Source organism: Pagrus pagrus (assembly GCF_965226575.1).
Source record: "Pagrus pagrus genome assembly, chromosome: 13".
In the NCBI taxonomy this organism is placed as follows: Eukaryota; Metazoa; Chordata; class Actinopteri; order Spariformes; family Sparidae; genus Pagrus; species Pagrus pagrus.
In genome coordinates this window covers 12,877,474-12,889,804 of record NC_140197.1, presented here as the reverse complement: position 1 = coordinate 12,889,804, position 12,331 = coordinate 12,877,474, and the positions used below count along the sequence as shown (strand labels likewise).

Here is a 12,331-nt window from a genome sequence, read left to right as displayed (position 1 = left end):
CATATTTTATAACTTTGTACCAAAATAACTATTTCCTTTGTTGATCTTTGTCTGTTTACAGGTTTTCTATCCTAAAGAGACCTTCAACAATCCACTGATTCTGGATCTGATCTTCAGACAGGTTGATGATGATTTCATTATTTATTTACATTTCTTTTGTTTCTCCATTTACTTTATATTAATTACATTTATCATTTCATATCAAAATAAATCAGGTTTAGTTTTTCATCAGAGCAAAGATTACGGTAATAATGCTAATTTACAAGATGATTCATTAGAAATGAAAGGGTAAAAGTAGTGCTTTTGATGGAGATTGTCTTTATTGTGAAAGAATACATCCAGTATTACACTTGTAGGTACAGATAAAGTGACTCCTACTAGCAGATTATTATTCCTGAATGTGTTTGTGTCCCGCAGGTAGTACATGATACCTTCTCTGAGGCCTGCATCCGCATCACGCAGGAGGAGAGACAGAAGATGAAGGCTTTATTTGGTATGAAAAAAACAAACACATATCTCTGAATGACTTAACTCTGCTATTAATGGCTCATAGACCATTCTCCTCTTATAATTATGTGAAAAACTGTCAAACTCAGGATTTTATCACTTAAATTCCTTGATTTGTTGACAGATGAGAACAAAGTGGATCAGGTTTCGGGAACACATGATGAGAACGTGAAGAAGAAAGTGGCTGCCATGGCCAGAGACTCGTGGGACATTTACTTCTCTCGCCTCTTCCCAGCCTCTGTGAGTTCTTGTCTCTTTTCCTCTTTCAGAGGAGTTCAACTGAAACCCAAGGCAGCTTCCTTCCTTCACTTAGTTAAATAGGCATTGACTTAACCATTTTCATATGTGCCTGTACTCCGTTTCATGTGTTTGTTCCAGGGCAGTGTGGGGACCGGAGTGCAGGTGTTGTCTGTGTCTCATAAAGGCATCAAGCTGCTGAAGATGGTGAGGAGCAGCTCTGCCGCTCCAGACTACTTCAGAGTGCTGAGGCCTTACAGGTGAGCCTGTGTGATGTCAAAAGTCATCGATATTTCCACCTTTGCAAGCCTTATGTATGTTTGTCTTATAATTGGAACATCAATTTAAAAAAACATTACAAGTGGTGACTTGAAATTCAAATAAAACATTAAGAAAAGACAGTCAAGTGACCTTTTTCAACACTCTGTGTCGGGTGTCACATTGATTCGAGACCCCTTTCTCTTTCTCTTGTTGACCTCCTGGTCTTTGCATATCACTTCCTGCGCAGCTACTCGGACATCCTGTTTGTGTCGATTCCGTCCAAGAACATGCTGGAGTTCAACCTGACCAACGAGAAGCTGATCCTGTTCTCGGCCAAGGCCCCGCAGGTCAAACACATGATCGACCACTTCCTCACGGAGCTTAAGAAGGTGGGCGTCTGTATGAGTGTGTGAGTGTAAGAGTGTGTTACAATGATTTTGGTATTATTGGTTTGATCTGGGTTAAAATGAGAATCTGCTGGTCGGACTAGAAAACTCAAAACTTCTATCATTTGTCACAGTGCATTAGCCATGTAAGTCCACAATTAAAACAATTGGAAGTTTAACATGGAGGCTGTATGAATATTTTTTTATTGAGCCACAAGTATATGTCTTAGTAAACTGAAAAGCAAATCTGTAAGTTACGCACACAAAGTAACACCAGCAAACACATGAGTGTAAACTATAAGTCACGCAGGCACAGAGGGTTATGATGATGTGTTTTTAGCTCTCAACTCCTCTTTGGACCGCTGGGGATTTTGCAGCATGTCTCTGTCAATCATGTCCCGTCTCTGTCAGGACTCAGAGTACATGGTGGCGGTGAGGAACTACATTACTGAGGACAGGAGTCTACTCAACTTCCACAAAGGAGACATCATCAGACTGCAGCACATGGACGGACTGGAGGCCGGTGAGACGCATGCTCAGAAACACAGAAAACGCTAACGCACATAGGACCTGCTATCTGCTTCTGTGAACCATGTGCTGTATGTCTCTGCTTCTGTGTGCTTCATGCCATGTCTGACACGCTGTGTGTACGTATGTCCATGTGTGTGTTCAGGCAAATATTACGGCTGCATAGTGAGGAAAAAGGTCATGCTTCTGGAAGAGCTGAAGAGAGACACTCCTGAGTTTGGTGGGTTTGACAGGGTGTGTCTAAATGTGTGATTGCTTTGCTGTTTGCTTTTTTTTTTCATGGGTGGTTTGGACTTGCTTTTTTGTTGTTGTTTCTTTTTTTTTTTAGCAATTTTCATGCTTTTTTTTAAAGGAGGATTCAAAATTGGCTTCTTTTCTTTGTCTTAAAGGCTGAAAAACTCAAACTCAGTTTTATCCTATTTGTTTGTCTGTGTTTGACAGTTTGGCGTTGGTTTGTAACAGTTGATATGTTACTGTATATGCATATGAACCTCTCAGTGACTGCATCTTCTATCTGTGTGTGTGTGTGTGTGTGTGCGTGCAGGCTGGCGGTTCGGGGCCGTGTACGGAAAATCAGGAGTGTTTCCCAGCGAGTATGTCCGTCCCGTGGCTGCCCCAGACTTCCTGGTTCTCCCCGCTGAGCGCGTGGAGCCTCGAGACAGACAGGGACGAGTCGCTGCATCTGCTGCTGTCGCCGTGGCGATGGGCTCAGCCATAGTTGCCCACGAGCTTGACCTCTCCACAGAGGTGCAGATCAGGAAGTTGTTTGATTACATTACAGCAGTGTTTTTCTTAACTACTGTCCGACAAAGAAACATGATGCTTATTTCAGCTTCAACAGTACTTCAGGAAAAACATCAGGCCCAGAGCGAGAATAACATTGAGATTTCAGCATGAAGTAGTGTATACCCCTATATTATAGTATCAGCTGCTGTTTGTACAGTATATGTTGGAATGTTTTGGTAAGCAGAAATGGAAATATTCTGTAGGTAATTACATCTCTGGCGTACCTTTAAGTGGCACTGATGCTTAGCTTTTTTCTGCTGTGTGTGTGTGTGTGTGTGTGTGTGTGTGTGTGTGTGTGTGCATCAGGTAGTACATGAAATGTATGGCGACAGTGTGAGCGTCGAAATGGATGAACTACCTCTGCACAGCAGCCAGTACTACATGACTGAGTTTGCCAAGAAGTACTTCAGAGAGGCACAGAGGAGCAAAAGGTCACACACGCATACAAGTTTCAAAGTGTCTGCACTTTAAACGTCCACAGCTCACATTAGTTGCCGACTGCCTCTTGTATTTTTTCCACAGTGATCAGAAAGCCAAAAAGGGGAAGGAGGGCAGGGACCCTGTTGACATGGTCAAATTCTCTAAGGTAAAAAGTGGGATCAAGGTCAAAAATGTCCATCTCTTTTGCATTCTTATTGTATGTTATCTTACCTCCAGTTAGAAAGGTGTTGCTGTTGTTGTTGTTTTTATGTTCGAGCTTCACTGTATGCGCAAAGTTTGACACTAGAATGCTGCTTTCACATTTATCTGCTGGAAATGTAAACTTTCTCTGTGCTAAACATGTCAGACGCGTTCATCATCACCATTTTTATGCAGTCCTGAACATAATGTGGAGGGAATCTTTGATCACTAATAATATTGCTGCACAAATACATTTCTTGTTTTTGTCTCTCCAGTCTCCGATCCAGGAGTCCCTGATCGACTTCTCCGACAGCGGGATGAACAGAGTGGCTGTTGACATCTTCTTAGGTGAGAGGAGAGGTGATAGATAGGAGGTGGAAGTGAATGGTAGAGAAGTAATCAATGGCTTAAGGTTATTTTACATGTATACTCTGTTGTAGAATAAAATACATGTCTTCATATCAGATTAATGAGATCCTTCAGTTCCATGTTGACGGATTTTTTTTGTTGTTCAGCCATAATGAAGTTCATGGGAGACTTCCCACTGAAGGGTCAGACAGAGCAGGATCTGGTCACAAATATACTGAAGGTACAGACACAAACACTCACATATTTCATAGGCGTGTAAAACATTACGATAATGAAAAGATAGAGTGACTTACGCGTGATGTAGTAAAGTGAAATTGAAGGGAAATGTCAACAGCCTGAAACAAACTGTATTTGTGTGTTTGACGAGCTTTAATGAAATGTGTTAAATGTAGTTAAGTGGTGACCACGGCCTGATAAAGGATGAAACCTACTGCCAGGTGATGAAGCAAGTTACTGCCAACACCAGCTCCAAACCGTAAGACTCCTCTGGATTTTAAATCAAGTGCTGATTAAGGAGTTGATCAGGAGTTGGGCCTTAATCTGCGTATATATTTTTGCGCAGGGACAGTTGTCAGAGAGGCTGGAGGCTGTTGTACATCCTGACGGCTTTCCACCGCTGCTCTGACGTCATGAAGCCATTTCTTTTGAAGTTTCTGCAGGACGCCTGTGAAAGCCCCGGGATGCAGTACCAAGGTAGCTGATCCAGAAACAACCCAACATGTCACACTCATCAATCCATCACGACCAGTCAGACTATGTTCTTAGTTGCTGCTGATCAAAGTGTTGATTGGCTGCTGCTCTTAATTGACAGGTATTGCCAAGGCATGTGAGCAGAATCTGAGGAGGACTTTTCAATATGGCGGACGCATACAGTATCCAAACAGCATGGAACTCAAAGCAATGCTGGTTAGTGTCTAATTCAGCCATGCAGTCTTTTGATATGGCTTAAACTGTATAAAGCTTGTTTAAAGTTCAAATACACACCAAACCAAAAAGGAAAACATGAGGCAAATGACTAAGGGAACTTTGCTACTGTCTTAATTGCTCTTGTATAGTTTACATTCTTATTTTAGTTTTATTTATTTACCTCTTATTATTTATTTTTTACTTTCTCTTTGAATCTGTATTTTTTTCTGCTTTTGTGAATTGAATTTTCCCTCTGGGGATCAATAAATGCTTATCTGATCCTATCTCACCTTATCTTAGTAATGTAATAATTGCTGTATGATGGCATACTTTGTTAAATGTGATTGATATGTTCTCTGAATACAACCAAAACGGAAATAAATGCCAATGTTAGGTTATCAATACATCCACTAAATTATACTGTAATACGATTTTAGTATTTATTATCGACAGATTTATCAGGTTTTATTTACATGTTTGACCAATTCAACGAAGTTAGTTTTCTCAAGATCTCAAAAAAATTATCTGGTTATCTCGGGAAAACAACATTTGTTATTCTGTGATAATGCCGTAAATAATTTGTGATCTGAAGAAAACAAATAAAACTTAACTAAACTAAAAATGGAGGAAATAATATGTTCGAGCCATGACCGTTTAGGACTTCTGTACAATTCAGTAGACATTATTACAGCTATGTCTTTATCTTTTGAGTTTTAATCTTTTTTTTCTTTGTCATAAACAATCATTAGAAAACTATGCCGATATATATTGTATTATACATTAAACAATGGGTGTTCAAAGTCTGACACTGTGAGCCTCCTCTCAGACAAAGTTTAATTGCTTTGTTGGGCTCAGGTAGTGGGTTGCCTATGAGATCATGAGTGTTATTTGATCCCATAGACACACGACAATGGAGCCAAGATAACCTAATATTACTGTTTTACATAACGTCAGACTCCAACAATACATAAAAAAGGTCTGTCCTCAGGCATTTATTAATGTCTGACTCTGGGAAAGTGGGAAAAACAGTAAAAATCCTCAAAACGACTGTATCTCTGAACAACCCCTTTAACCAAACCACACACATTTAGGCTATTCCATATGATATCCTTTCAATAACTAATGTAATATTTTTTCCTTTCATTCACTGAAACTCTCTTAAAACTGTTTGGAGCCCCAGTGTACTCCATGACACACGAATGTTTAGAATGGGATTAGGTTAAGGATTACTAATACTAATACTACAGTAGTATCGATAGTTTTCTACTCAAGACATATGTCACATTAAAGTGTGGGTTTACTCAGCAGGTGCTGTCCAGCTCTCAGTGACAGCTGTACGTTCCATGCTGGCGTTAATTCCTGTGACGTTTCCCTCTGATTGTTTTTTGTGTGCAGGCTGGGCGGAGCTCCAAGAGACAGCTGTTCCTGCTGCCAGGTGGGATCGAAAGGCACTTGAAAATCAAGACATGCTCCGTGAGTTGGACTGACTGAGCTTTTATAAAAACAAATAACAGATGCTGCATTCATGAGTAAACATGATGAAGACTTCTTTATTTCAGGTTGCTTTGGATGCCATCGAGGAGCTTTGCTATGAGATGGGGCTGCAAAGGGCGGAAGCTTTGGATGAATACGCCATCTTTTTGGTCACACACAGAGGTAACAAGGATCTAGCTTGTTATATTGAAGAACTACAATGCAGACACTCTTGACTCTTGACTCACACTCTGACTGTGTGTGTGTGTCTACATAGGTCAGAATGTCCGTCCCCTTAACAAGCGTGAGTACATCCTGGACATAGCAACAGAAGCAGAGCCGGTGGATGCCAACTACAGTCTGTGGTTCAGGAGAGTCATTTGGAGTCTGGCTCTCAAACTTGACAACGAACTCTATGTCACTATGCACTATAATCAGGTAGAGATCGGCTGCATGTTCATACTCTACTCCACACAATTCTTTCAGTTTCTGACGTTTTGACTAATATTCTTACTGTGTGGCTGCTTTTACAGTAGATGTTACCTCTATTGACCCCATAAGCCATGTGAAGTCCAGATCCACTTTCTTCTCTTTTCCACTTCATGGGTTTCTGCAGGGAAACAGTTGAAACATGCATTTGTGTGACAGCAGACTCACTCCAATTAGTCTGAGAAAGATGTGTCTTTCATGTCACAAGCGAGCAGCAACACAGATTGAAATAAACTGTCGTGACTTCTTTCTCTATAATTAGTCATTGCATGCTTTAAAGTTCCACCACGCAGGAACTCACATTTGCTGATCTTGATGTCCTTCTTGAGGCTTGTTCCGAACAAACGAAAAGACAAATGTGTAGTTTGTAGGTAAAACAAGCTTTTACAAATGAAAAACAAATCAAATAAAACATTTAAATGGACTTGCATTTCTATAGCGATATTCCAGTCTACTGACCGATCAAAGTGCTTTTACAAAACTTCACACATTCACACATACATTCATACACTGATGGCAGAGGCTGCCATGCAATTCGGGGTTCATTTTCTTGCTCAGGGATTCTGAGGGCAACCTTCCAATTACTGGATGACCCGCTCTACCTCCTGAGCTCATGTCTTTTTATTTTCTCCCAGTTACTTTGTTGCAATTGCTTGCAGTTGAGAACTATTGCTCGACAGCGTTTTCATGCTACTGCCTGCATCTGATTCTATTAATTGGCCAGGCAGAGCGGGCCATTTGCGCCTACATTTTCATTGCCAACCTTTCAATCGCAGGTGGCATTATTTTTTTTAAAAGCGCAACAAATTGGCTCTAACATAAACTCTAAGAAAACTTTACTATGTGCCTCTGCTCAAGGTGTTGCCAGACTACCTGAAGGCCTTGCTGAGCGTGGTTCCTCAGGGTAAGGCCAGTGACCAGCATATGCAGCAGATCGCCAGACTGGCTGCCCTACAGCACCGTGCCAAGGACACCATCTACCTGCCTACCCTGTAAATATACACAGAAATACACTCACAACATTCAGTTTCAACAGGCCAGTGGTTGGACACATCTCAGTACCATGAATACTTGTCAGCATCTCCATAGACAGACACAAATACAAATGCTCACAAAACATGAGCGTGCACATGCATGACAATCACAGGTTCATCCTCACATTGCGAACACTCTTCCACATTGGCTACTTACACAGAAAACACTAGCTGGCATGCACATGTATAATATGCAACTGCTGCCTCTCAGGTTTGGTTGTGTGTGTGTTTGTGTCTGTGTGATTTTAGCCGTGAGGTGCAGGAGTGCGTCCCCCCACCATTCTACGGCAAACAGGGTTCACAGCCATGGCTGAATATGACAACTCAGCACATGCAGCAGGTGCAGCCCTTAAACCCACACCAGGCCCGCGCACAGTTCCTCGGTAAGACCACACCTCTGTGTGAATGTGTGTGAGTGTATTTCAGAAAGTGACTCACAGTCTGAATGTGTAACAGTAGCCTCTATAGAAACCTATAATATTCGTCAATGTCACATCAGTAATTCAATAACCACATTCATATATTCTCTAATCTGTTAAAGTGACAGTATGTGTGTTTTTTGCCCAGGTCTGGTCAGTGCCTTCCCCATGTTTGGCTCCTCCTTCTTCTACATCCAGAGCTGTAGCTCCGCCTCCATCCAAGCCCCCTGCATCCTTGCTGTAAATCTGAACGGGCTGCACTTTCTTAACAAGGATACTCATGTACGTCACAGACACACAGTCAAATATGCAGTACTTAGTCCACTCACACACAGATCCAGTCTGTGTAATGTTGCCTCACATTCCAGGACCAGCTTTGAGAATATGGCAGTGGGCAGCTAAATATGTGTAACAGTATGATGCAGGACATGTACTCATTTAACATTGACCTTTATCTGCAAAAAACATACAGTAACTATTTGAAAACAAAGAATTTGGCTCCCTCTGCTGGTTAAGAAGTTTGCTGTCTTCTGTCCATCCTTCCATTTTATTATCTAAATAAAAAAAATATAGAAATATAACATTTTATAGCTATTAAATCTTCTATGTTATATCTTATATGTGACTTTTAATATCCGTTGGTCAGAATATGTGTAGAAGTGTTTATGGCTGCATGTGTATCCATTCATTTATCTAGTTTTGTGTGTAAATGTGTGTGTGTGTCATTAGGAGGCCATGGTGCGTTTCCCCTTGAAGGAGGTCCAGTCAACTCGCACTCAGAGACCAACTTCAGGCTCCAGTTATCCATATGTGGAGATTATGATAGGAGACCTGCTCAACCAGCGCATCACACAGCTACAGCTAGAGCAGGTTTGTGTGTGTTTGTGTGTGTGTGTGTGTGTGTGTGAGGGAGACACAGACAGAAAGAGTTGATTTATATGTAATTTTCTGTGCATTTCACTCACTTAAATGCTGTTTTCCCATATTTGTATGTGTGTATGTGTGTGTGTGTGTGTGTGTGTGTGTGTGTGTGTGTGTGTGTTTTCCAGGGCCTGGAGCTATGCCGAGTCATTGCCATGCACATGGAGAACATGTTGTCCGTCAGAGAAAAGAGACTCACTTTGCCACCAAGTGAAATCACCCTGCTATAGCACAAACATGCACACGCACACACAGATAAATCCCACTTTATGCCTCATTAATGTACTGTAGCTACCTCTATTTTAAAAACAGAATATTTTCACACGTAAAGGTAATGTTTCTGTAGTATGATGAATGTATTGCGATGATGTTGATGACACAATTCACAAAAACAGGTGTACTGAATTCGGGCTGCTTTTAACAAAGATTATCTTCTTCATTAATTTAGTCTATAAAATGTCAAAATCATAGTTTCCCACAGCCAAAGTTGTCATGTTCAAATGGTGTTTGTTCAACCAACAGTCCCCATAAATGATTAAAATAAGCAAATATTCACTATGTCCATGCAGCTTTGTACCTTGCATATACAGTAACACATACCACTGAGCTTAATTCATATATGTGTCTATGATGCAATGTATGAGGTAGAACCTGAGAGTAAGACGGGATAAATGTCCTTTCAGAAGGAACTCATTAATGTTTTGACCTTTTAAGCCAAAACTGTTTAAGATCATGCATGCCACAGCTGCTTTATAGGGCCGGGACTATAATGGATAACGCCTCTTTAATTTACTTTAACTTTCCCACTTCAGAAGAATTTTGTGATTTGATCCTATGGCAACATTAAAAAATGCGGTCTTGCACTGAGGGTAGGAACCCCTGCTGTTGTTGGCTCTGTGCAAAGTGCGAAACTGAAACGAATAAGTAGCAGATTTAAGTATAAACTTATTGGCCCTGTTACATTAATAGATGCTTGTGGTTTGACATGTTAAATAGTTTTTCCATTGGGCCTGGGCCTACATGCAAGACTAGCCTACATAAATTATTTGTGCACCCGTTAGATTTCTTTTTAAATAAAGTATCATTACCATTTAAAATGAAAAGAAGAAGAAAGCAGCCACAAATTCAATTGATGTTCTTATATTCCTCACTGCCCTGAATTTAAGGGAAAGTCATGACAGTGGAAAAATATGCGCGGAAGCACAATTTGTTATCAGCCACATCACATCCCTGAACACTTTGCACTAATTATGCTGATTATTTATACAATGTATATATGTTTTATAAATAGCTATTGTACATAACGAATAATGATGCATGTGACTAATGTTGTACATTAAAGTTTGTAGCATAAAATATATTGTGTGAATTTGTTATTTTTAATAAAGGAAATATATTAACAACACTAACAAACACGTTTACAAGCATGATTCCAAATGCAGCAGAGAGATGTCGATAGAGTAAATCAATAAATACCAAAGATAATATAGAAGACAAAAATAGATAAATACATAAACAAATAACTAACAGCAGTGAAAGCAATGGGTTCTTGAGACAGATTGAGGTCAATGGACAGTTTTAACAGTCTAAATTCATGACAAAGGAAATAGAAAGATAAGAAATCATAGCTTTTTTTTTTAAGGTCTGTCTCATTCAAAGATAATTCACAAAATAGCCTGTAATCACAGCATTTAGGATCAGTTCATGTCCTTTCTATGGATGCTAAAGTGTTTTCCAAGAAACCTAGAAAACAACCAGCAATTAGCATCATCCCAAGATGTTTTACTATAATTACAGTCGTAAATTATTTACGATTTTTCAACAAAAGAAGGTGAACAAGTTCACTTGCTTTGCCTTTATTAACTCTTACAAGCTATTTACTTTCTGACGGTTTGATTTGCTATACGGGACTCGCCGTTTATCGCCTTGTATGAGCGGTTGTATGTGGGACGTTGACTCGGTGCTTCCTGTGTTACAAACCGAACACACCCCTCCAGAGCGCTTGGCTGTGTGGGCGTTCCTGTGTAATTGCTCGCAGATTTCCTCGCCCTCATTGGTTCACAGCAGCGGGGTCCGTGTGAACCGGGAAGAGGAGGGGGAGCTGTGGTCAAACCCCTCCGCGACCTAAACAGCATCAGGAGGGAGAGAGGGGAGGAGAGCCGCAACCCGCAGCAGCAGCAGCAGCAGCAGCAGCGTCGCAGCCCCGCTCTCAGCCTGCATGGGCTAGCTGGTCGGTTAGCTAGCTTTAGCATCGTCCGACTACGCCGCACCGCCTCTCTCCTGCCGCCGAGAACCCCGGGTTGTTATCTCCGTGTTTTCCTCTCCGTCCCCCCGCCGGTCCTGCCTCCCCTCCCGCCCGACTCCAAGATGATGAAGTTTAGGTTTCGTCGGCAGGGCACCGACCCGCAGAGGGAGAAGATAAAACAGGAGCTGTTCGCCTTCAACAAGGTAAAGTAACGGGACGGAGGAGAGGGAGGGAGACGGAGAGAGGGGCAACCTCCTCTTCTTCTCTCCTCCTCTGCTGCTCCCCAAAACTATCTCCTCTATCTCAAGACGGGACCATGTTTTAAGTCGAGCACTCTGCAGCGTTGCCCCGGCCGCTCCTCTCTGTTGCTGCTTTCTGTTTCCAGCTAGACACAGAAAAGAGCTGTAAACTGCAGCGGAGGGGCGATGGACTCGGACTCTTTGTTGATGCGTGTGTGTTTCTGTTGTTTTCACGGCTCGTTAATTGGCTTTAACGCAAACGAGGCCCGCGTTCAGAGTGAACCGAGGAAAAACTTCTCCCCGCGGACTCAACATCGCTTTAATTAACCACCAACAACAGATTATGTCAGTGATAGGGATTATCAGGCTTCGCAGTAACGAGATTAGTTGTGTTGTGTTGCAGCACTTTGATGCTTCATGTGTGAGTGAGTCGAGTGACCCATATTTCATTCAGATATCGATCAAGATGGCTGTCAGTGTGGTGACAGTTGGACCCCTCTCAGAGGCAGTGTCAGGTTTCATGCTGGCACCTCATCTACATGTACAGTAAACCTCAACTTCCTGAGTTCACATTATCTGAGCTGCATGTTGTCACCTTGACTGGTGGGAGCTGCTGTAGCAGTAGTGTCTACATGCTGCACTGAGATGCAGGAACCAAGTTGAGCTCTGCTGTGGCCCTGAACCCTGGTTAGGTGAGGCTGCTGTCTGTATGCACACTGTGTCATCACTCAAAAAGTAGAGCACAGTGTCCCAGGAAGCAGGGCTGACCAAACTTTATGATGTTGAAAGCCACGATTTATCACGCACACTGTGGATGACAAAATGAACCTCGCTCAATAGGATTACTAAAAAAAGGCATAGCAGATAGTGCAGTGTAAATTGAAAAGAAAGCATAGAACTGCTAAATCTA

General features: G+C 41.7%; 2 protein-coding genes across 2 annotated transcripts in view; both read left to right on the top strand.

The window, feature by feature from the left end:
* The window catches only part of myo15aa (myosin XVAa), a 35,726-nt gene extending 25,482 nt beyond the window's left edge, over positions 1 to 10,244 (top strand). The window contains exons 43-65 of the mRNA XM_084370426.1: positions 62 to 121; positions 418 to 493; positions 632 to 747; positions 886 to 1,004; positions 1,253 to 1,394; positions 1,803 to 1,914; positions 2,065 to 2,139; positions 2,464 to 2,666; positions 3,012 to 3,136; positions 3,228 to 3,291; positions 3,602 to 3,674; positions 3,842 to 3,915; positions 4,088 to 4,170; positions 4,258 to 4,388; positions 4,507 to 4,601; positions 5,997 to 6,074; positions 6,161 to 6,257; positions 6,352 to 6,512; positions 7,422 to 7,555; positions 7,847 to 7,980; positions 8,165 to 8,298; positions 8,746 to 8,886; positions 9,066 to 10,244. Of these exons, the coding sequence (XP_084226552.1) occupies positions 62 to 121; positions 418 to 493; positions 632 to 747; positions 886 to 1,004; positions 1,253 to 1,394; positions 1,803 to 1,914; positions 2,065 to 2,139; positions 2,464 to 2,666; positions 3,012 to 3,136; positions 3,228 to 3,291; positions 3,602 to 3,674; positions 3,842 to 3,915; positions 4,088 to 4,170; positions 4,258 to 4,388; positions 4,507 to 4,601; positions 5,997 to 6,074; positions 6,161 to 6,257; positions 6,352 to 6,512; positions 7,422 to 7,555; positions 7,847 to 7,980; positions 8,165 to 8,298; positions 8,746 to 8,886; positions 9,066 to 9,167 (2,529 nt within the window). The 3' untranslated portion in view covers positions 9,168 to 10,244. The remainder of the gene's footprint in view (positions 1 to 61; positions 122 to 417; positions 494 to 631; positions 748 to 885; positions 1,005 to 1,252; positions 1,395 to 1,802; positions 1,915 to 2,064; positions 2,140 to 2,463; positions 2,667 to 3,011; positions 3,137 to 3,227; positions 3,292 to 3,601; positions 3,675 to 3,841; positions 3,916 to 4,087; positions 4,171 to 4,257; positions 4,389 to 4,506; positions 4,602 to 5,996; positions 6,075 to 6,160; positions 6,258 to 6,351; positions 6,513 to 7,421; positions 7,556 to 7,846; positions 7,981 to 8,164; positions 8,299 to 8,745; positions 8,887 to 9,065) is intronic.
* Positions 10,245 to 11,013: 769 nt separating this feature from the next.
* llgl1 (LLGL scribble cell polarity complex component 1) overlaps positions 11,014 to 12,331 on the top strand; it is a 35,652-nt gene continuing 34,334 nt past the window's right edge. The window contains exon 1 of the mRNA XM_084370274.1: positions 11,014 to 11,385. Within this exon, the coding sequence (XP_084226400.1) occupies positions 11,305 to 11,385 (81 nt within the window). The 5' untranslated portion in view covers positions 11,014 to 11,304. The remainder of the gene's footprint in view (positions 11,386 to 12,331) is intronic.